This window comes from Phacochoerus africanus, chromosome 1 (genome assembly GCF_016906955.1).
Source record: "Phacochoerus africanus isolate WHEZ1 chromosome 1, ROS_Pafr_v1, whole genome shotgun sequence".
Lineage (NCBI taxonomy): Eukaryota > Metazoa > Chordata > Mammalia > Artiodactyla > Suidae > Phacochoerus > Phacochoerus africanus.
In genome coordinates, this window is record NC_062544.1 from 52,512,241 (window position 1) to 52,537,050 (window position 24,810).

Consider the following 24,810-nt stretch of genomic DNA (forward strand, 5'->3'; position numbering starts at 1 on the left):
GAAAATGTACAGTCAACAGTCATGGGAGAAAAACATATATACCCTTTTGTAGAAACTTTGAGGCTAGATAGTAAAACTTGGATATGATTTTATTGATCTAGTTTGAACTCTTTAAAGTTTATTTTGTCTAATATGAGTATTGCTACTCCAATTTTCTTTTGATTTCCATTTGCCTGGAACACCCTTTTCTATCCTCTCTCAGTCTGTATGTGTTCCTAGAATTGAAGTAAGTCTCTTGTAAAGAGCATGTAGATACATCTTGTTTTTGTATCCTTTCAGCTAGTCTATGTTTTTTAGTTGTGGCATTTAATCCATTTACATTTAAGGTAATTATCAATATGTATGTTCTTATTGCCTTTATATTATTTCAGATTTATTTTTATTAGTCTTTTTTTCCCCCTTCCTCTTTTGCATTCTTCTCTTGTGGTTTGATGACTATCTTCAGTGTTATCTTTGGATTGCTTTTGTGTGTGTGTGTGTATCATAGATTTTTGGTTTGCAGTTACAAAAACCATGAGGTTTTGACATAGCTGCCAAGACACACACACACAATTGTTTTAAGTTGCTAGTCTATTAATTTCAAATGCCTTTCCAATATCTTGGCAATCATACTCTCCTCTTCTCATTGCCTGTTTTGATATCACATTTGTGTGTGAATGATTATACTTTTAGTATATGTTTACCCTTACTGTGAGTCTTCTCATTTGTAATTTTCTCATTTCTAGTTGTGGCCTTTTATTTTCCACCTAGAGAAGTTCCTTTAGCATTTGTTGTAAAGCTGGTTTGGTGGTACTGAATTCTCTTAGCTTTTCCTTGTCTGTAAAGCTTTTGATTTCTCTGTCAAATCTGAACAAGAGCCTTGCTGGGTAGAGTATGCTTGGTTGTATGCTTTTCCCTTTCATCATTTAAAATATATCATGCTCTGGCATTGCCGTGAGCTGTGGTGTAGGTTGCAGACGTGGCTCAGATCCTGCATTGCTGTGGCTCTGGCGTAGGCTGGTGGCTGTGGCTCCGATTGGACCCCTAGCCTGGGAACCTCCATATGCCGTGGGAGCGGCCCAAGAAATAGCAAAAAAAAAAAAAAAAAAAAAAAAATATATATATATATATATATATATATATATATCATGCCACTACCTTCTGGCCTGCAGAGTTTCAGCTGAGAAATCAGCTGATAAACTTAATGGGGATTCCTTTGTATGTTATTTGTTGCTTTTTCCTAGTTGCTTTTAATATTTTTTTTTGTCTTTAATTATTGTCAGTTTGATTAATATGTGTCTTGGTGTGTTCTTTCTTGGGTTTATCCTATATCCCTGTACTTGAGTGAGTATTTCCTTTCCCTCACCCCTCAACACCCCTCAATAGTTTTCAGCTATTACCTCTTCAAGTATTTTTCTCTGATCCTTTCTCTCTCTTCGCCTTCTGGGACCTCTATAATGTGAATGTTGGTGTATTTAATATTGTCCCAGATTTCTCTTAGACTTTCCTCATTTCTTTTCATTCTTTTTTCTTTATTCTGTTCTGCATCAGTGATTTCCACCAGTCTGTCTTTCACTTATTCATTCTTCTGTCTCATATATTCCACCATTGATTCCTTCTAGCATATTTTTCATTTCAGCTATTGTGTTATTTATCTCTGTGTGTCCTTTAAATCTTCTATTTCTTTGTTAAATATTTCTTGCGATTTCTCAACCTTTGCCTCCTTTTTTCCTTTGAGATCTTGGATCATCCTTGCTATCATTATTCTGAAGTTTTTATTATATATGTTGCTTTTTTCCACTTAATTGTTCTTCTGGAGTTTTGTCTTGTTCCTTCATCTGGAGTGTGCTTCATTACCATTTCATTTGTCTAGGTTTTTGTGTTTGTGGTCTCCTCTCTGTAGGCTACAGGGTTGTAGCTCCTCTTGTTTCTGGTGACTGCCCCCTGGTGGGTGAAGTTGATTCCTAGATCAACTGTGCTGGTTTCCTGATGGGAGGGACTGGTGCCTGCTCACTGGGGGATGGCGTTGGGTTTTATCCCTTTGGTGGGCAGGGCCATGTTGAGGGGTGAGGTTAGAAGTGGCTGTGTGCCTAGAAAGACTTTAGGCAGCATGTCTGTTGATGGGTGGGTCTGTGTTCTTACCCTGTTGGTTGCTTGGCCTGAGGCTTCTTGGAACTCATGCCTGCAGGCTGTTGGGTGAGGCCAGATTTTTCCAAAATGGCAGCCTCCCGAGGAGCTCACACTTATGATTATCCCCTGGGACCTCTGCCTCCAGTGTGTTGCCCCCACAGTGAGCCACAGCACCCTTCCTCCCCAGGAGACCCTCCAAGACCCTCAGTAGGTCTGGCCCAGACTCTTACTGAGTGCCTCCTTTGCCCTGGGACCCCTGGCATGTGAAACCTCGTGTATGCCCTCTAAGAATGGAGTCCTTTTTCTTTCCCAGTCCTGTGGAACTCCTTTGCTCAAGCCCCACTGGCCTTCAAAACAAATGCTCTGGAGGCTCCTTTTTTTTCCAATGCTAGACCCCCAGGCTGGGGAACATGACATGGAGTTCAAAGCTCTCACTCCTGTGGAAGAGCCCCTGTGGTATAATTATTGTCTGTGTTTGGGTTACCCACCTGGTGGGCATGGGATTAGCTTATATCATGAGAACAATTCTCCTGACTATTGTGGCTTCTTTGTCTTTGGGTATAGGGTTTTTTTGTTTGTTTGTTTGTTTGTTTTTTGTAGTTTTGAGTCTATTTTGTCAATGGTTATTCAGCAATTAGTTGTGATTTTGGTGTTTTTATGAAGAGAGGTGAACTCGAGTCCTACTCCATCATCTTATCTCTAATCCTAGTTTGAACTCTTGCTGGTTTGACATTAAACTGAATCAGATTCAAAACATTCTCATGGGCCATTCTTATAGGTCCTGTATTTTGTAATTATAGTTTTTTCCTTCAGGTTGAATTTGCTGTAGCTTCACTGTGAACTAAGAATTAACTCTGTGAGATTGTGTTCTGGTTTGGGGAGAGAAATGGATAGTTACAATGAAGACAAATAGCAAAGAGTTCTGTATATCAGTCAAACAACAAAACTGGGCTAAATCTTTGCTGGGTAGAATGGCAAACAAAATGCAAATTCCCAGTCAATAAATTAGAATTTGATAGTTGATCTTGCAACATTGTCTATTGTATCTTAACTGGCCATCTAGCCCTCTCTGTGGTTGGTGGGTACGCTTGACCAGAAGGCAAGTAGCCCCATCAAAGAAGCCCCTAACGTCAACACCAGTCCCCTTTTGTTCAATGATTATACAGCCTTCAACATTGTGCCTCACCAAGCACCTCAGTATACCAAACTTTGAAGAACATAACAAGTAAGTTATCTTAAATAAGTAGGTAAATTTTGTTTAAAAGTACAAATTCAGTTATTCATTCAAAAGCATTCAGTGGGTAACCTTTGTATTTCAAGAATTAGATAAAGTCAGGCTGAAGGAACAATGATGGAAAGGGAAATTGGAAGGATCTAAACAAAAATTTAAAGGGCAGGTATGTTGTCAAAATATCAATGTCTTTGAGAGTCTGACATCTGATTAAACAACTGCCTGAAAAGGATTTTGACCCAGGAACTGGAACCTCTGCCTTTGAGATACCCTATTTAAAGTCCTTTAAAAAAAAATCTGGTTTTCTGACTCTATCACATACATACATGTATCTATATATATTTTACACATTTATTAGGAAAAAATTTCTTTTTAAATAAAAAAAATTTCCACTTGGTTCACCAGGGTTCCATAATTTCTGCTGAAGAGAGAATAATGTTAAGGATTAAAAACACTCTCCCCACTGCTGGCATGGTAATCCTAAAAAGGCTGCATAGACTCAGCTGTAAAATGCAGGTTATCCCTGAGTTACCTATCGCCACTGTCAGAGAAAACAATACTCTCTCTGGAAGCTAGGACATTTTGCGTGATTAAAGAGTCCCACCTTGAGGCCAAGTGCTGAAAGGCAGTGTAGCTAATAGTTATATAGGGTTTCAGCAGTGCGTGTGATGAAGAATGAGCATGTGCGAAGCCCTCTCACAGGGTTGTTTCTAAACCTGAAATTTATCTCACTCCGATGACAACCAAAGTACCACCTAGACAAAGGGATGCAGCTTTGAATTTAGCAGAGCCTTAAGCACTTACCTCTAGCTGTAGTTTGACTATTTCATTTTGTTTTTCCTTTTCTTGAGTTCTTAACTTTGCATTTAACTCTGAAATTTCCATCTCCTTTTTCTCTATCAGTTCTTTATTCTTTTCTTCATTTAATTCAACTGAATAAAAACAAACTCATCTTAGTTTAAAAATATTATAAGGTTATTCTTTTTTAGTATTTTAAACTATAAGAAAGTAAATTTTTATTAATAAAAACATACTTTAGAAACTGTTTACATGCTGGGTAGCTTTTACATTATTTTTGACAAGCCCCTGAAGAATTCTTGAAATACAAAGGTTGCCCATCGAATGCTTCTGAATGAATAGTCTAATTTGTACTTTTAAACATCTAGAGAATAGTATTCTGTAAATGCCTAAGAATAAATAGGAGATTTAATGGTTAAAGAGGGACACAAAGCTTGGTCCTAGGTATAGATGGCCTCACATTACTAGATGATTCTAGAGCTACATCTAGTGCCTACTGTACTCCATTCCATATGATTGAGCCTCTCTCATATTCACACCCATTGCTATGCTTTACTACATTTCCTCTTCTCACAACTTCCCCATTCCTGTTAATGATACTATGTTATCCAGGATGAGAGCCTTAAGGAATTCTTTGATTTTAGAGATAAAAGAGTCAAATGACCCATAAGCTCCACAAAAAGGGGACCTCCATCATAACCAATCCACTACTAAATTAATTTCAGGCTTCATTTTTCCTCAGTTGGACTCTGAGTCTAGTCTATCTCCAGTCTCTACCCCCCACACACTGTTGCCAGGTTAGTCTTCCTAAAGCATACATCTTTAAGTAGAGCTGTAACTTTCTCAAGAACCTTCAATTACTTCCCATTGCCTTAGCCTGGTAATTCAAGAGGTCAAAGAATCCATCCCTAGCCATGGTTTTTGGCTTCCTTCTTGCCAAATCTTTCTCTGTAGTACAAAAAAGAGTTAGGAAATGAACTGTTGTTCCTTAGCACGTTTCATGTATTCTTCTCTGTATGTCTTGGCTTTTATTTTCTTTTTGTCTAGAGGCTCTTTTTCCCATCTTTACCAATCAGTCTGACTCATATTCAGGATTTAGTATCAGGGTCTAGTACTAAGGTTCCATCTTAGCCTGGGACAAAACAAAGTCTAGAAGAATATATTTAGCTATCCAAAGTCTTAGTGGAATTAACTTCCATCTGGTCTCAGCCTGTAGTTATTATATGCCTAGAGGCAGCACTGCTGAAGATATTAATGCATAGGAATTGTGATTACAAGAACTAAAGCACTAAAATTGACCTATCTTTAGACACTGTATTAGAGGATAAGTATGTGATTTTCTTTACCATAATTCTCCTGAAAGATTTTATCAAGATTATGTTGGCCTTATGAAATGAACTAGAAAATGTTTCTTTTTTGTGTTAATTCTCTGAAAGAGTTTATGTAAGAATAGCATTATTTTTTTTCTGAAATCTTTGGTAGAATTTCACCAGGAAAGCATCTGAGTGAGCCTGGAATTCTCTCTTTGGGAAAAATGTTTATTACAGACTTTATTTCTTTAAATGTCCTAGAACAGTTGGAAGATTTCCTATCTCTTCTTGTGTTTGTGTATTCTTTTTTCCCTCAAAGACATCTAATTCATCAAAAATTTCATATTTGTTGGCATAAAGATGTTCACTTATACAGTTAATTATGAAGTTCATTCTCTTTTTAAAATTCGAATGATTTTCCTCATTTCTTATAGTGGTTATTTGTACTTTCTTCATTTTTCTTGATCAGTCTTGATGGAATAGCCGATTTTACCTTTTCAAAAGTTTTGAACCTGGATCTATTTATTATGTATGTGTTTGTGATTTCATTAATATCTGACTTCCTTCTAATTTCTCTGAGCTTAGTTTGATTCCTGCCTCCCTTTTTTTTTCCTCCAGTTCTATTGAGATGTAATTGACATAACAGCACTATACAAGTTTAAGGTATATAGCATAATAATTTGACTTATGAACATCCTGAAATGATTACTAGAGTAAATTTAGTGAACATTTGTCATCTCATATAGATGAAACATTAGAAAATAATTTTTTTCAGCTGGCACCATCTTGAACTCAGCCTGTGCCTCTCTGATGCCTTAATAAATCTCTCTTGCTTGACCAAAAAATGATAATAATTTTTTTCCCTGTGAAGAGAACTCAAAGGATTTATTCTTGACAATCTTCATATATAATGTACAACAATGTTAATTATTTATCATGTTGTGCATTACATCCCTGCCTGATACTTAAAGCTGGAAGTTTGTACCTTTTGACTCTCCTAACTTCTTGATATATTTAAATAATTTATTTTTAACATTTCCTAATATTTGTATGTACAGCTATAAATTTACCCGTAAATACAGCCTTATCTCTGTGTCATGGGTTTTAATATGCAAATTTTTTGTGTGTAATTAAGTTCAAAATAACTTTCTTTGGGATTTCTACTTTGATCAACAGATTTTTCAGAAAATAATACCCCCAGAGTTCTCTTGTGATACAGCACGTTAAGGATCCAGCATTGTCACTGTAGAGGCCTGGCTTGATTCCTGCCAGGAACTTTCACACACCATGGACACAGCCAAAAAAAGAGAAGAATTTCCAAAAACAAGGGCATTTTATAATTATCTGCATTTTATTAAGTTTATCTCAATAAACTTGATCTTTGCACTGTGGTCAAAGAACCTACTATGTATGATTTCAGACCTTTTAAATACATTGATAATTGCTTTTTTTTTGGTTTAAGATATGGTCAGTTTTCTTAAAGGATTCATGCCTCCTTGAAAATAATAAGCATTCTGCATTCATTTTTTGGGCATGGTGGTTTACATATAACAATTAGTACCAGTTTGTTAATTTTGCTATATAAAATTATGTTATTACTGATTTTGTGTTTGTGTATACTTTTTCTTCCACTGTAAGGTGTAAGTTAAACTTTCTCACTATGATTGTAGATTTGTCTATTTCTCCTGCTAGTTTTGCCAAATTTTTTTTTTGTCTTTTTTCCATTTCTAGGGCTGCTCCCTCGGCACATGGAGGTTCCCAGCCTAGGGGTCCAATCGGAGCTGCAGCTACCAGCCTACACCAGAGCCACAGCAATGCGGGATCCGAGCTGCATTTGCAACCTACACCATAGGTCACGGCAACGCCGGATCCTTAACCCACCGAGCAAGGCCAGGGATCGAACCCTCAACCTCATGGTTCCTAGTTGGATTTGTTAACCACTGAGCCACGACGGGAACTCCAAGTTTTGCCAATTTTTGATGCATATATTTAAAGCCCTGATACTTGGTACATATAAATTTAGTCTTGTTATATCTACATGGTGGGTTGAACATTCTATTAGTATGGAACTATCCATCTTTATCTTTAGCATCGATTCTTACATTGAGGTATACTTTGTTCAACACTAGTGTATTTATTGCCAACCCTATGTTGGTTACCATTTGCATGATATATCCTTTTCCAACTTTTACTTAATTTTCTTTATATTTTAGGCATTTTTTGAAAATAGCATACGATTTTAAATTTAATCCATTATGACAATCTTTGTTAATTTGGACAGCCAAGTTACATATAATGCATTTATTAATATATTTGGGTTTAAATCTATCAGCTTATTATTTGCCTTTTTTCCCATTCTGTTCCTTCTCTCTTTTCTTGCCTTTGGACCACAAGACTTTTTTTTTTCTAGTCCAGAATATTTATTTATTTATTTAAAATTACTCAATGAATTTTATTACATTTATAGTTGTACAATGATCATCACAACCCAATTTTATAGCATTTCCATCCCAAACCCCCAGCACATCCCCCACCCCCCAACCTGTCTCATTTGGAAACCATAAGTTTTTCAAAGTCTGTGAGTCAGTATCTGTTCTGTAAAGAAATTCATTGTGTCCTTTTTTTAGATTCCACGTGTAAGTGATACTATACGATGTTGGTGTCTCATTGTCCTCCTGACTTCACTTAGCATGATAATTTCTAGGTCCATCCATGTTGATGCAAATGCAATTATTTCTTTCCTTTTAATGGCTGAGTAATATTCCATTGTGTATAGGTACCACATCTTCTTGATCCACTCCTCTGTCGATGAACGTTTAGGTTGTTTCCATGTCTTGACTATTGCAAATAGTGCTGCAATGAGCATCAGAGTACATGTATGTTTTTGAGTCATGGTTTTCTCTGGATAGATGCCCAGGAGTGGGACTGCAAGATCAAATGGTAGTTCTATTTTTAGCTTTCTGAGAAATCTCCATGCTGTTTTCCACAGTGGTGCACCAATTTACAATCCCACCAACAGTGTAATAGGGTTTCCTTTTCTCCACACCCTTTCTAGCATTTATTGTTTTTAGACTTTTTGATGATGGCCATTCTGGCTGGTGTAAGGTGGTACCTCATAGTGGTTTTGATTTGCATTTCTCTAATAATTGGTGATGTTGAACATCTTTTCAGGTGTTTTTTTTTTTTTTTTTTTTTTTGGCCATCTGTATGTATTCTTTGGAGAACTGAGTGTTTAGATCTTCTGCCCATTTTTTTTATTTTTTATTTTTATATTTATTTTCCCACTGTACAGCAAGGGGATCAAGTTATCCTTACATGTATACATTACAATTACATTTTTTTCCCCACCCTTTGTTCTGTTGCAACATGAGTATCTAGACAAAGTTCTCAATGCTACTCAGCAGGATCTCCTTGTAAATCTATTCTAAGTTGTGTCTGATAAGCCCAAGCTCCTGATCCCTCCCACTCCCTTCCCCTCCCTCCCCCTCCCATCAGGCAGCCACAAGTCTTTTCTCCAAGTCCATGATTTTCTTTTCTGAGGAGATGTTCATTTGTGCTGGATATTAGATTCCAGTTATAAGTGATATCATATGGTATTTTGTCTTTCTGGCTCATTTCACTCAGTATGAGATTCTCTAGTTCCATCCATGTTGCTGCAAATGGCATTATGTCGTTCTTTTTTATGGCTGAGTAGTATTCCATTGTGTATATATGCCACATCTTCCTAATCCAATCATCTGTTGATGGACATTTGGGTTGTTTCCACGTCCTGGCTATTGTGAGTAGTGCTGCAATGAACATGCGGGTGCATGTGTCTCTTTTAAGTAGAGTTTTGTCTGGATAGATGGCCAAGAGTGGGATTGCGGGGTCATATGGAAGTTCTATGTATAGATTTCTAAGGTATTTCCAAACTGTTCTCCATAGTGGCTGTACCAGTTTACATTCCCACCAGCAGTACAGGAGGGTTCCCTTTTCTCCACAGCCCCTCCAGCACTTGTTATTTGTGGACATATTAATGAGGGCCATTCTGACTGGTGTGAGGTGATATCTCATGGTAGTTTTGATTTGCATTTCTCTTATAATCAGCGATGTTGAGCATTTTTTCATGTGTTTGTTGGCCATCTGTATATCTTCTTTGGAGAAATGTCTATTCAGGTCTTTTGCCCATTTTTCCATTGCTTGATTGGCTTTTTTGCTGTTGGGTTGTATAAATTGTTTATATATTCTAGAGATTAAGCCCTTGTCAGTTGCATCATTTGAAACTATTTTCTCCCATTCTGTAAGTTGTCTTTTTGTTTTCTTTTTGGTTTCCTTTGCTGTGCAAAAGCTTTTCAGTTTGATTAGGTCCCATGGGTTTATTTTTGCTCTAATTTCTATTGCTTTGGGAGACTGACCTGAGAAAATATTCATGATGTTGATGTCAGAGAGTGTTTTGCCTATGTTTTCTTCTAGGAGTTTGATGGTGTCCTGTCATATAGTTAAGTCTTTCAGCCATTTGGAGTTTATTTTTGTGCACGGTGTGAGGGTGTGTTCTAGTTTCATTGCTTTGCATGCAGCTGTGCAGGTTTCCCAGCAATGCTTGCTGAATAGACTTTCTTTTTCCCATTTTATGTTCTTGCCTCCCTTGTCAAAGATGAATTGACCATAGGTGTCAGGGTTTATTTCCGGGTTCTCTATTTTGTTCCATTGGTCTGTCTGTCTGTTTTGATACCAGTACCACACTGTTTTGATGACTGTGACTTTGTAGTATTTCATGAGGTCTGGGAGGGTTATGCCTCCTGCTTGGTTTTTGTTTCTCAGGATTGCTTTGGTGATTCTGGGTCTTTTGTGGTTCCATATAAATGTTTGGATTGTTTGTTCTAGTTCTGTGAAAAATGTCCTGGGTAATTTGATAGGGATTGCATTGAATCTGTAGATTGCTTTGGGTAGCATGGCCATTTTTACAATATTGATTTTCCCAACCCAGGAACATGGAATATCTTTCCATTTCTTTACATCTTCCTTGATTTCTTTGATTAAAGTTTTATAGTTCTCGGCATATAGGTCCTTTACCTCCTTGGTCAGGTGTATTCCAAGGTATTTGATTTTGTGAGGTGCCATTTTAAAAGGTATCATATTTTTGTATTCCTTTTCTAATAGTTCATTGCTGGTATACAGAAATGCAACTGACTTCTGAATGTTGATCTTATATCCTGCTACTTTGCTGAATTTATGAATCAGTTCAAGTAGTTTTGGGGTTGAGTCCTTAGGGTTTTCTATGTATAGTATCATGTCATCTGCATACAGTGACAGTTTGATCTCTTCTCTTCCTATATGGATGCCTTTTATTTCTTTTGTTTGTCTAATTGCTGTGGCTAGGACTTCCACAACTATGTTGAAGAGCAGTGGTGAGAGTGGGCATCCCTGTCTTGTTCCAGATTGGAGTGAGAAGGCTTTCAGTTTTTCCCCATTGAGGATTATATTTGCTGTGGGTTTCTCATAAATGGCTTTGATTATATTCAGGAATGTTCCCTCTATACCCACTTTGGCGAGGGTCTTGATCATGAATGGATGTTGGACTTTGTCAAATGCTTTTTCTGCGTCTATTGAGATGATCATATGATTTTTGACTTTTTTTTTTGTTAATGTGGTGTATGATGTTGATTGATTTGTGTATGTTGAACCATCCTTGTGAACCTGGGATGAACCCTACCTGGTCATGGTGTATAATTTTTTTGGTATGTTGTTGGATTCAGTTGGCTAAGATTTTGGTGAGAATTTTTGCATCTATATTCATCAATGATATTGGGCGATAGTTTTCTTTTTTGGTGGTATCTCTGTCTGGTTTTGGAATGAGGGTGATGGTGGCATCATAGAATGTCTTTGGGAGTATTCCTTCTTCTTCAACCTTTTGAAAGAGTTTAAGGAGGATGGGCACCAATTCCTCTTTATATGTTTGATAGAATTCGCCTGTGAAGCCATCTGGTCCTGGACTTTTATTTGTAGGGAGTGTTTTTATGACATTTTCAATTTCATTTCTAGTGATCGGTCTGTTCAGTTGGTCTGTTTCTACTTGATTCAGTTTTGGCAGGCTGTAAGATTCTAGAAAATTGTCCATTTCTTCCAGATTGTCAAACTTGTTGCCATATAGTTGTTCATAGTATTCTCTTATGGTTTTTTGTATTTCTGCAGTATCCGTTGTGATTTCTCCTTTTTCATTTATAATTTTGGTTATTTGGGTTCTTTCTCTCCTCTTTTTAGTGAGTCTGGCCAGGGGTTTGTCAATTTTGTTCACCTTTTCAAAGAACCAGCTCTTGGTTTTATTAATTTTCTCTATTGTATTTTGAGTCTCTATTTTATTGATTTCTTCTTTGATCTTTATAATTTCCTTCCTTCTGCTGACTTTAGGCCTTTTTTGTTCTTCTTTTTCTAATTCATTTAGGTGGAGGGTTAAGTTGTCCATTTGGGATCTATCTTCTTTTTTGAGAATGGCCTGTATTGCTATAAATTTCCCTCTGAGCACTGCTTTCATAGCATCCCATAGGTTTTGAGCGGTTGTGTCTTCATTATCATTTGTTTCAAGGTAGTTTTTAATTTCCTTCTTGATTTCCTCATTGACCCATTGGTTTTTTAGTAGCATGTTGTTCAGTCTCCATGCAGTAGGTTTTTTTCTCTTCCTTTTCCCATGGTTGATTTCTAATTTCATGGCATTGTGGTCAGAGAAGATACTTGAGATAATTTCTATGCTCCTAAATTTATTGAGGTTAGCTTTGTGTCCCAATATGTGGTCGATTCTTGAGAATGTTCCATGAGCACTTGAGAAGAATGTGTATTCTGCTTTTTTTGGATGTAGTGTCCTGAAGATTTCAGTTAAGTCTAACTTTTCTATTGTTTCCTTTAGGATCTCTGTTGCTTTATTGGTTTTCTGTCTAGAGGATCTGTCCATTGATGTGAGGGGGGTATTAAGGTCTCCTACTATGATTGTATTCTCATCAATATCTCCCTTTATGTCTGTTAATATTTGTTGTATGTATCTGGGTGCTCCTGTATTTGGGGCATATATGTTGACGATAGTAACATCCTCTCCTTGGATGGATCCCTTAATCATTAAGTAGTGTCCTTCTTTGTCTTTCTTTATGTCTTTTGTTTTAAAGTCTATTTTGTCTGATACGAGCATTGCAACTCCTGCTTTTCTGTCATGTCTATTGGCGTGAAATATTTTTCCCCACCCTTTCACTTTCAATCTATATGTATCTCTTGTCCTAAGGTGAGTTTCTTGTAGGCAGCATATTGAAGGTTTTTGCCTTTTTATCCACCCAGCCACTCTGTGTCTTTTGATTGGAGCATTCAGTCCATTGACATTTAAGGTGATAATTGATAGATGATTATTTATTGCCATTTTGAACCTCGTGTTCCAGTTGATTCTATGGTTCTCCATTCTTTCTTTTTTTTTTGGTTGGATGGTCTCCTGTTACTATCTGCTTGAGTGGTTTTTTTTTTTTTTTCATTTTTTGCGAATGCAATATTTGCTTTTGGCTTGTGGTTGCTCTGTTTTTTAAGTATGCTAACCCCTTCCCATAATTGTGTTTTTTAGCCTGATGGTCCTGTAGGTTCAAACGCTTCATTACTATATTAAAATTAAGAAGAGAAACATACAAACAAACAAAAAGGGTCTATTTATTTCCTAACATCCCTTGCCCACATTTTATGATTTTGATGACTCTTTTTTTTTCTTTTTAATTTTATTTTGTTTGAAGCATGTTCATGATTAAATCTGTATGCTGGCTTATTTGAGTGACTGCTCTCTGATTGCAGTTTCCTCAGTCCTACTTCTTCCTCTTTTTTTTTTCTTTTTTCTTCCCTTTCCTTCCTTTCTTTTTGGTTTAGAGAAGCCCTTTCAGTATTTCTTTTAGCCTGGGTTTTGTGTTGCTGTATTCTTTTAGTTTTTGTTTGTTGGAAAAAAATTTTATTTCTCCTTCTATTTTAAGTGATATTCTTGCTGGATAGAGTATTCTAGGTTGCATATTTTTTCCTTTTAGCACTTTAAATATCTCTTGCCATTCCCTCCTGGCCTGTAGTGTTTCTGTAGAGAAATCAGCTGATAACCTTATGGGGGTTCCCTTGTAGGTAACATTCTGCTTTTCTCTTGCTGCCTTTAGGATCCTCTCTTTATCATTAACTTTTGCCATTTTTATTATGATGTGTCTTGGTGTGGGTCTATTTGGGTTCAATTTGTTTGGGGCCCTCTGTGCTTCCTGTACCTTGAACCCAGTATCCTTTAGATTGGGAAGTTTCCAGCAATAATTTCTTCAAATATATTTTCCATCCCCTTATCTTTTTCTACTCCTTCCGGAATCCCTATTATGCATAGATTGACCCACTTTATATTATCCCATAGGTCTCTTATATTGCTTTCCTGTTTTTTGATTTGGTTTTCTGTCTGCTGACCGGATTGGGTGATTTCCATTATTCTATCTTCCATATCACTGATTCGTTCTTCTGCATTATTCATTCTGGTTTTTACTGCCCTTAGTTCAGTTTGTATCTCTGCAAATGAATGTTCTAGTTTTTCTTGGCTCCTCCTCATATTTTCTAGTTCCTTTCTGAGGGTATCTGCATTACTATTCATATCTTCTCTTAATTCCTTCAGTATTTTCACTATTTCTCTTTTGAACTCCGGGTCTGTCAGACTGCAGAGATCTGTTTCATTGTTGACTGTTTTGGGTGAGTTCTCCTGTTGGTTTGACTGGGGGTGGTTTGTCTGCTTCTTCATCTTGCTTGTTGTTTTCTTTTTCCTGAGGGAGTTGTACTCTCTGTGACTGGGCAGTGTTTGCCTTGTCACTGCCGTGGAATGTTTCCTGAGGGCTGGCATTGTTGGTCAATGTTTTTTGAGGCAGTGTGGCTTTTCTGGAGTGTTGATGGGGCTAACAGGGTCTCTTTGAAGCAAAGGAGGACTTCCTGAGGGCAGACAGGACTGGGAGGTCCACACCACGATGGTAGCAGATTTCACTTGGTCATGCAGAGCTTGCTCTGGTGTTTTTAGGCTGTGGGGTTCTTACAGGGGGTTGGTGGTGTTGGGAAGCTGTTCCTCAGGAGTGCAGCACCCCCTGAGGGCTGGAGCAGGTATCTGGGCTGCTGTGAAGCCAGGAGGCTCATTCACAGGGCAGCCAGACTCAGAAAGACCGTCCGAGAATTAGGCAGATCTTTTCAAGGCCCGGCCAGGCTTGTTGTAGCTTTTATGGGCTGCAAGGGGTTCCGCCTGGAGCTGGCAGTCCTATGCAGCTGATCCGTGAGAGCTTGGCTCCCCCTGCGGGCTTGGGAAGCTAGCTGGGCCACTGCCAACCCAAAAGGCTCCTCCCTGGGGCAGCCCAACTCAGAAAGGCTGTCTGAGAATTAGGCAGATACTTTCATGGCCTGGCCAGGCTTGTTGTAGCTTTTCTGAGGTGCAGGGGGTCCTGCCAGGAGCTGGCAGTCCTGTGCAGCTGATCCACAAAAGCTTGGCTCCCCCTGAGGGCTTGGGCACCTAGCTGGGCCACTGCCAACCCAAGAGGCTCCTCCCCAGGGCAGCCCAACTCAGAAAGACTGTCCGAGAATTAGGCAGATCTTTTCAAGGCCTGGCTAGGCATGATCTAGCTTTTCTGGGCTGCAGGCCTTTTCTAGGGGGCTGATGCTGTTTGGTGCTGCTCTGTGGGGGTGTAGCCCCTCCAAAGGGCAAGCAGGCCTGTGCAGGGACAGCCCCTGTGGTGGTAGACTTCAGGCAATTGTTGAGGCCAACCCTCCCGGATGGCAGGCAGCCCCAGGTCTGGCGAGTGCGTAGTGGGTAGCAGGGGTGGGGGGAGGGGATGCACTGAGAAGCACAGCTTTCTGCTAGCTAGCAGGCCGGTAAGCTTGCTGCACTATGGGGACCCACCCCTTCTTCCCTCCCCTCCCCAGCACTGGCGCAGACCAGGCTCTTCTCCCAGGTTCCCTCTGATGTGGCTTTCCACTCCCTCACCTTTAGAGTATTGCTCCCTTCCCCTGCGACAGCTTTGCTTTCTAGTCTCCCAGGCAGTCTCTGCCCCGTCAAACTTGACAGACCAGTTTCTAGACCTCCCAAGCAGTCTCCGCTCCACCCCGCCCCCCAGCCCTTTCCCGGGAACTAACCTCTGGAGCCGAGGTCTCGGTGCCCAGCCCCCACCCAGGCGTCTCAATTTTTGGTGACTGTGCCCATAGTTTAGACAGTCCGTTCAGTTCTCGATCTGCTTTTCAGAACTCCAACTTACTGCTACACTCTTCTCTGCATCTGGAGATTCCTCTGGTTCGTTTGATTTTTCCCCCGAGTAGGTGACTTTCCAGGGTGCAGGATCCCTTTCTCCTCCACAGTTCCCTTTTGGGAGCTCCTGTCCTGCTCGGATTCACCTTCTGTCACTCTCCTCTTTTCTCTTGTTTTACCTAGTAATGTCACGAACTTCTTGCCATTATTGGAGTTTAGGTTCTTCTGCCAGCGATTGGTTGCTGTTCTGTGCGAGTCATTTATCCTATAGATGAGTTTTTTTTTGTGTGTGTTTGTGGCAGAGGGCGAGCGTGTCCCCCTACTCTTCCACCATCTTGTCTCCTCCCCTGCCCATTTTTTGATGGGGTATGTTTTTTTGGTATTGAGCTGCAAGAGGTGTTTATAAATTTTGGAGATTAATCCCTTGTTAGTCACTTCATTTGTAAATATTTTCTCCCATTCTGTGGGTTGTCTTTTTGTTTTGTTTAGGGTTTCCTTTGCTGTGCAGAAACTTTTGTTTAATTAGGTCCCATTTGTTTGTTTTTATTGTCATTACTCTAGGGGTGGATCTGAGAAGATGTTGCTGTCATTTATGTGAGAGAGTGGCCTATGTTTTCCTCTACGAGGTTTATAGTATCTGGTCTTATATTTAGGACTTTAATCCATTTCGAGTTTATTTTTGTGTATGGTGTTACACATGACTGTTTTTATTCTCTTTTTTCCCTCTCCTATTACATTGATAGTCATTAGCTTGATAAATATTCCTTTATTTTCCTTCTTCATCTTTTTTTTTTTTTTGGCTGTGCTTGTGACATGTGGAAGTTCCTGGGCCAGGGATTGAACCCATACCACAGCAGCAGCCCAAGTCACTGCAGTGACAATACTGGGACCTTAACCCTCTGTGCCACAAGAGAACTCCATTCTTTATTCTTCTTTAGTGATTATCCTAGTGATTAAACATGGATACTTGACTTGTAACCATGACTTGTATACCTGACTTGTTAGAATGTGGTGAAACTAGTACATTTACCACTCTAAAGATATAATAATCTTACAACATCTTAACTCCCTGTTTTCTTCCTTTCTTTGTGGCTTTGTATTATGTCAACTTAATTACATTAGAACTATGATTCTTAGAATTTCTTTCTCTATGTTCTAGGTTAGAGTTAGCCACAAGAGAAATCTGCATAATATTTGAGAAGTGGGGGTAAAGTAGTAGCCTATTTGTTCTGAGGTCAATGTGGGATGGTAGGCAATTTTGCTCCTCACACATGATGGCCTTCTGGCTGACCAAACCAGTAGCTGTTATTTTCCAAATATCCTTGTAGAGCATGAGTTAATGTTACAGTTCATGTAGTTGTCATTGAACAACTTATTGATATAGAGAAGCATCTTGTTTCACATCTTCTTCTTTTCTCACCAAATTCCTCCTTTAGCTTTTATAAATACTAGATAAGATATTCTTGTAGGCCCATGAAAAAGGGCTGGATATTTTCTTCTGACCTATCTTCCAGATTACTAATTTTGTCTTTAATTATATCTAATTGGTTATTAAACCAATACACTAACTTTTATTTTTTCTTTTTAGGGCTGCACCTGTGGCATACAGAAGTTCCCAGGCTAGGAGTTGAATTGGAGCTGCAGCTGCCAGCCTACACCACAGCCACAGCAACAATAATGCAGGATCCCAGCTGCATCTGTGACCTTTGCTGCAGCTTGCAGCAACACTGGATCCTTAAACCACTGAGCAAGGCCAGGGATTGAACCTGCTTCCTCACAGACACTACCAACTGAACCACAATGGGAATTCTTTACAGTTTTCAGTAATTGTGTCTTTAGCCTTCACATTTTCATATGTTTATTATGCTTTTCATTTTTCATCAGAAATCCCCATAGAGTCCTATAACTCGATTATATTAATCATAGTAATTATAAATTCTATGTTTGATAATACCATTACGTGGATCATAATTGGGTCTATATTTATTTAAAAGTTTTTACAGTTGACCTTGTTTAGATTGTTTTATTTCTTTCTTCTTTTTAGTGCTATACCAATGGCATATGGAATTTCCCAGGCTAGGGGTTGAATTGGAGCTGCAGCTTCTGGTCTACACCACAGCCACAGCAACATGGGATCTGAGCTGCATCTGTGACCTCTGCCACAACACTGGATCCTTAACCCACTGAGTGAGGCCAGGGATCAAACCTGCATCCTCATAGACACTATGCTGGGTTATAAACCTGCTGAGCCACAATGGACTCTTAGGTTGTTTTATTTATTTATTTTTAATTTTTTTTTATTTTTTGTCTTTTTGCCTTTTCTAGGGCCGCTCCTGTGGCATACGGAGGTTCCCAGGCAAGGGGTCCAGTCGGAGCTGTAGATGCCGGCCTACACCACAGCCACAGCAACGTGGGATCTGGGCCGCATCTGCAACCCACACCACAGCTCACGGCAATGCCAGATCCTTCACCCACTGAGTGATGCCAGGGATCGAACCCGCAACTTCATGGTTCCTAGTCGGAGTTGTTAACCCCAGAGCCATGACGGGAACTCCGGTTGTTTTATTTTTAAAGTCATGTTTACTCAGGTGAATATGACCTTATGGGATTAAAATTCCATTTGAGGAGTTTTGAGAAACATATACAATCACCTAACCATAACCACAAGCAAGAAATGGAATTTTTTCATCATCTTAAAAAGAGCACTTGGGCCCTTTTGCAGTAATTACCCTTTTGGAGCAATTATTTATTTAATTTTTAAACTCTAATTTTCCTTTTTCTTGAATGCCATATGATCAGAATCAAACAGTATGTGGCCTTTTGGATCTGGTTTCTATTATTTAGTATAATCCTTTTGAAATAATCACACTGTTTGTGTGTCAGTTTGTTTCTATTGCTGACTGATTTACTACTCTTATGAATGTATCATAATTTGTTTATTCCTTCACCAGTTAATGGATTTGCTTGATTCCAGATTGGGGTCATCATGAATAAAGCTGCAAAAAACATACAAGTGCAGTGAGAAATAAAGTATTGTCTACCATATCAGTAAACAAAGGATGTAATAGTCATCAGTGCAGCCACCTCTGAGCTGGTGAGCCCTGAGGAAACTCAGGATGTGAAAACACAGGATACTGGCCCCAGATAGCTGAGGTGCACATCAAACGGATGATTTCAGTCAGCCCAGACCCTTGCATCTTCCCATACATAGAAAACCACTAAATTCCTTAACTTGAGATTTAAAGAATAGGTGTGAGAGCCAGAGGGGCTTTTTGGTAGTTTGCAAATAGTCTCTTACCAGAGCAATAGAAAATCTAATCATTGAACATCGGGAGATGTTGAAACGCTTAGCCGAGAAACAGGTCTGCTATGCTAAATCAGGGCCTTGGCTGGGAACACCTAATATCCTGAAAAATAGGGCAGGAACATCTGAATAAATGCCTGTGAGGATGCCAGCTTTGACCACTCCCCTAAATTCTCAGAATTTTCAGGGGTGAGCTACTTTGTCCTAGTAAGAGTAGCCCTTAACCTGTGGTGAAAGATGCTGTAGAGGGTCCTCACATAATCTGTCCCACCTCCTCTTTTGGCTGCTAGGTCAATGATTAAGATTAAAGCCCAGCATAACTTGTGTGGGTAATCCTGGGGGTGGTAAGTGGGGAAAGTGATTATACACAGGCAGATAGTAGAGAAGGCATGAGGAGGCTCTTGAAAGTTGCAAAGCTTGAGTGGATATTTTATGTGAGGCAAGAAAACTCACCAGAAGATTATGTTCCTTAGGAGGGCCCAGAAAACACACTATTAACCAAGACCACCACCAAGATGTTCAAATCTGCAAACCAGGGCTGCCAGAGTGGTGGTTATCAAGCTGGGCTCATTACTATCTATGGGGTTGGTGTCCCCTCCCCCACTACAAAAGAAGCCAGATGATGGTGCTTAACTGCCAAAAGCCAGGAGGCCAGACTTATCATAATGACCAGGAAAGTCATTATGAGCAGCCAAAGGGAGCAGCCAAAGGGAGCTTAATTTTCAAGTGTTGTATGGTTAGGTAATAGATAAGCAGCCAATGCTGTTTAACAACTAATACCAAAAAAAAATTAAGAATGTTATAATAGGCTGAGTGTACACGCCCCAATTAAAGAAACTATTCTTTGCTTGGTTCTAAACCAGAAACCTAGTTTAAACCTAGTTTTTGGTCTAGAACCTGATGGTTGGAAATACACAGGTCCCAAGGAGATAGAACACTTCAGCGGTCCCTCTTCTATGGAAGAAATGTTCACAGGAACCATGGAGAACCTGCTACCTGAGTCATATGGAAAAGTAGGTATGTGTAGGATAAGGAATGGATTGTTGTGGCCATGAAAATGCATCTTTCAGACCTCCAACTTCAGGGAACTAATTGACTTAATGTCTTCATGACCATGTTTGTGCCAAGTCATGATTCCCAGGAACTGCTCCCAGATAATGACTGAAATTGGCAGGGATACTAAGGCAGGGTTGTTTCTGAGAGTTGCAGAAGCCAGTTGATGGGCAACTTTGGCTCAACTTTGCTCAAAATTTCTTATCAATGTGTCACAGTCTAAGACTTCTCCCCAACACACCTTCCTTTCTTCTTCACAGAGATTAGACCTGTGCCACAGACCAATGGCTCACTCAGTCTCCCCAGTTCTCCTCCTACCTACCCTCACAAATGTTTTCCTTAACAAACCTCTTGAATATCTGATTATGTCTAGGCATTTCTTTCTCAGAGGACACCCCCCACCCCGCAAATTCCAAAACTCTTTTCTATAGTGGCTGTATAATTATATAGTCCCACTGGTAATGTATGAGAGTTTGAGTTATTCCACATCCTCATCAACACTTGGTATGGATAGTTTTAAAAGATTCTAGCAGTTCTAAAAGGTGCAAAGTGGTATCTCATTGTGGCTTTAATTTGAATTTCCCTACTAACCAATTTATGTTGAACATATTTTCATGTACTTATTTTTCACCTGTGTATCTCTGGAGGGGTGTTCAAATATTTGCCCATTTCCTCAATGGGTTATTTGACTTATTATTGAGCTATAAGAGTTCTTTATAGATTTTGGATGGAAGTCCTTTATGAGCTATTATTTACATAATGTTATGAATTACCTCCCAGCCTGTGACCTATCTTTTTATTTTCTTTACACTGAAAATGAAGAACAGAAGTTAATAACTTTGATGAAGTTCAATTGAAAAATTTTCCTTTATTGTTTGTTCTTTTTGCTTTTCCCTAAGAAATTGTGGCTAGCTTAAGGTCACAAGGATTATCTTCTACGCTTTCTTCTAGCTGTTTTATAGATGTAGGTTTACATCTAGATCTAGCATCCACTTCAAGTAATTTTTGCATCTAGACTCATTAAGAAAGTTTTTAATTGCCTTTAGGAAACAAAAGCATTAAACTGTCAACATAAGTTTATGAGACCTACTTTATTTAAGGAAGACAATTTCATTTGTGAAATTATATTCAATATGCTGAGTATAAAAATATGAAAGTTATTAACTATACATTTTATATTAATTTTATAAGAATATTAACTATTTTATATTAAATAATGTTAAGTGCAAACTCCATGAATCCAATTTATAAATGTAATTTATATCACTAAATGTATAGAAAGGTACGAAACCTAAATTCAAATGTGTTGAGGCAATGTTTATTCAAGAACACTTGCAATTACTGAAAAAAGTTTAGATATGCATGTAAATTATTTTGTAATATCTTAGAGTTCGGTAAATTAAAAATAAAAAAACTTACCTTTTTTCTGCATATCCTGATAAAGTTTTGTTATTTCTATCTTATGTCCCTCTTCTTTGATTTTCATTTCATTCATAAGTTTGGCAATATTATTCTTATATTCCTAAATATTAAAATATATATTAATTCTTAAATATGTGTACACAACTTTTGACTAATTAGACAGATGAAATCCTCAAACTGTATATTAATTTTTTTTTTTTTGCTTTTTAGGGCTGCACCTGAGGCATATGGAAGTTCCCAAGCTAGGAGCTGAATCAGAGCTGCAGGCCTATACCACAGCCACAGCAACGTGGGATCCGAGCCACGTTTGCGACCTACACCACAGCTCATGGCAACGCTAGATCCTTAACCCACTGAGTGAGGCCAGGGATCGAACCCACATCCTCATGGATCCTATTCAGGTTTGTTAACTGCTGAGCCATGAAGGGTACTCCCTATGTTAATTTTTGACATGTAATCATATCTAGAAGGGAAAGATATTGTTTATGGTTTGATCAGCTTTGAGAAAGACCAATTTCTGGTCCAAGTAGACAGTGAACATGTAGATTCAATGATTCAAATTTTTTTATCTTTGCCTCCTGAATACTCATCACCATATCATAGATGCCTAAAATATTTTGTTTAATCGTATGAATAAATGCCACAACAGCATTAAGATATGTCACCCCCCTCGAAAAAAAAGAGCCAAAGCTATACTTTAGAGCCAACTCTAGGCACTGTTTGAGAGCCAGTGAACTTACCCTAATTTAGGATGAATCCTTTTGAAAGTGGGCTGAATTTCTGTTATTGAAAATTATGTAAACATCCCTAATTCCCAGAAAGAGGTTAAGCATTACCTATGGTAAGGGTTAGCTTTATGAGGAGGCTAAAGAAGGATGGATTTGGAATTTGAGAAGCACTGAATAGCCTTCTGAGATTAATTTCTTAGGTTGTTGAATCATAGAAGTGATTTATTATGCTAATATGGAGAGAAGAATTGAGAGAGGTGTTGAAAGAGAAATCCCCCAAAGAAAAAATTTACAGTTTTTCCAGAGGTATGTTTCTATATAGAGAAACCACTCACAGGCCTAAGATGTAGGCAGGAGAAAAGGAAAACAGGAAGAATAAAAATGAAGTAGGATAGTAAGAAAGAGACAGTGATGAAGGCAAGAGGCCCAGAAAATCTTTTAAACACCGTAAAAGCAGGGACTTTGTTTTTACTCCTAATTCCTAGTATATATATCTCTTGATATATATATATATATATAGTCAGTTAATGAGAGTATCAATAAGAATTACTTAAGTCAGAGGTTCTTCCTAGACCCAGTGAATAAGTTGTTGAGGGTCCATTAACTTCCTGAAATTGTATGTGAAATTACACACACACACACACGTGAGTAAGCACTTCTTTGAGCATTTTTCTCAGAGAGGGTTCACAGCTTTTAATAGATAGTCAGTATATTCAAGTATTGAGGAGGTTAAAAAAGTCAAGGTCTACTGGCTTAAGCACCTATAATTTAAAATAAAGGTACATTCCTCCAGATGATCATAAATTCAAGGGGTCAGGATTTCTACTTCTGCTACTTATTCTGCCAGGCAACTTATAGGAATGGCTGAACATATCCAACCATCGCCTTTGATTAAAGTTGAGCAGGTGACTAAAGGTGTGACTCTCATAAATTTCTATTTTTCTTATGCATGTATCTAGCTTTCTAGATGGGCAACTACAGAGTGGCTTTCATAAATTACTCCTGACTTAAATGGATTCACTGAGAAGTTGCTGCACTGGGAAACCACAAGAGACAAATATACGTATCATTTTGCATTGACTTTGCCACCTGAAATGTTTCCATGAATTTGGTAAGATCCAGGATTATCACTCCAGCGTTGAGGCACGAAGCCTAAAGGTATAGGCTGGGAAGGCTGTATATCACTAGGTTCTTCTCCCCCCAGTTTAGCCTGTTCCAGCCCCAAGGAGTCCAATCCTTTCTTCTTTCTAAGGGTACAAAGTCCCACAAGTTATTTTTAGTTGCTTTCTTTTCAGTTGCCTTCTGGGAACTTTAAATTCCAAGGGATAGCCTCTGGTTATATTTTTGTTTTTATAAAACTTAGGAATTCTTTGTATAAAAGTTACAAAACTTCTCTCAGTCCCATAAATAGGGCCTTTAAGTAACTCTTAAATGAATTTCTCAGGAATGGTTCTCCATATGTTTTGGATGTGCCTGGAGATTTTGTACTAGAGAATTTTCATTAGATTGATGAAATTTTTAGTTTGCTTTCTACAGCAGTTAATTAAGAACATCAGAATCTCGGATTTTGGTGTTTTCTCTTTAATTTCCATCTCTCTGAAAGTTGGTATGCTATTCTAGTCAAAGCAGTATTCTATAGCTTGGCATTTTAGAAGAGAAAGGAGGCAACAATTTCCCCCTTTCTCTCTGTTCCAGGTACACCCTGACTTCACCATCTATTGTTGAGCTTTAGAGGCAAGATATAAAAAGGATGGGAAAATAAAGGAAACAGATAAAGAAATGAAAAAATAAGGGATGAGACATAAGTCAGAGATATTTAAATTATCTCAAATTTGGTGATGAGAAGCTAAATTTTATGAAAGCACAATCAGGTGCCATTCATAACTCCTAAGTATTACCCAGAAGCCTGTGGTAGGGTTACAGAATTAGCTTGTGTTTCTTTAGGGGCTCCTCAAGAATCAGATTGAATTTAGAGATGATCCTTTAAGTTGAAGTTCTAAGCTGGATATAGATCCAAATTGAGTTTTAGAAATCTTAGGTCTGCCTGAGTTTGACCTATTGACTCTTGGGAAATGAGAAAAAACTAGCATAATAAGCTTCCCAAAGAGCAGAGTGGTGGGAACTTACATTTGTGAAGCACGTTTTATGTTCTAGGCACTGTATTTTATGGTCTATAATTGCCATCACTATGCTGTTCTTATAGGAGAAAAGAAAAAGTAACAGAGTATGTTGGCTCTTGGGAAAAAAATTATTTGATGATCCACATAAAATGCTCTCTTCATTTGGATGGTGCAGTAAAATTGCTGTAGATTACTCAAATCATAAAGATTGAAGACATTTACTTTATCATAAAAAATTTTTAAAGTGCTAATTAATATAGTATACTGTAGAGTAAAAACTCTATTAACATGATTAAAAACATATGGCAAAGTAGTTGCATCCCTTTTTGTTAGAAAAAGTATTACACATGATATATTATTGCTTTATAGTCTGTAAAAAAGCCCAGGGTCCTCAAAAGTTGTATTTTTTAAACAAATTCTATTTACTAAAAATTATGGCATCCTCTGTATATATTTACCTTAAAAATTTTGGATGTCTTTATTAATGAAAAAGCTATCTTTTTC

At 38.3% G+C, this 24,810-nt stretch overlaps 1 protein-coding gene across 1 annotated transcript in view; it reads right to left on the minus strand.

Moving 5' to 3' along the window:
- Window positions 1-24,810, minus strand: part of CCDC152 (coiled-coil domain containing 152) — a 64,454-nt gene that overhangs the window by 1,397 nt on the left and 38,247 nt on the right. The window contains exons 4-5 of the mRNA XM_047766328.1: window positions 21,456-21,558; window positions 4,145-4,272 (exon numbers count right to left, since the gene is read on the minus strand). Coding sequence (XP_047622284.1) covers window positions 4,145-4,272; window positions 21,456-21,558 — 231 coding nt within the window. The remainder of the gene's footprint in view (window positions 1-4,144; window positions 4,273-21,455; window positions 21,559-24,810) is intronic.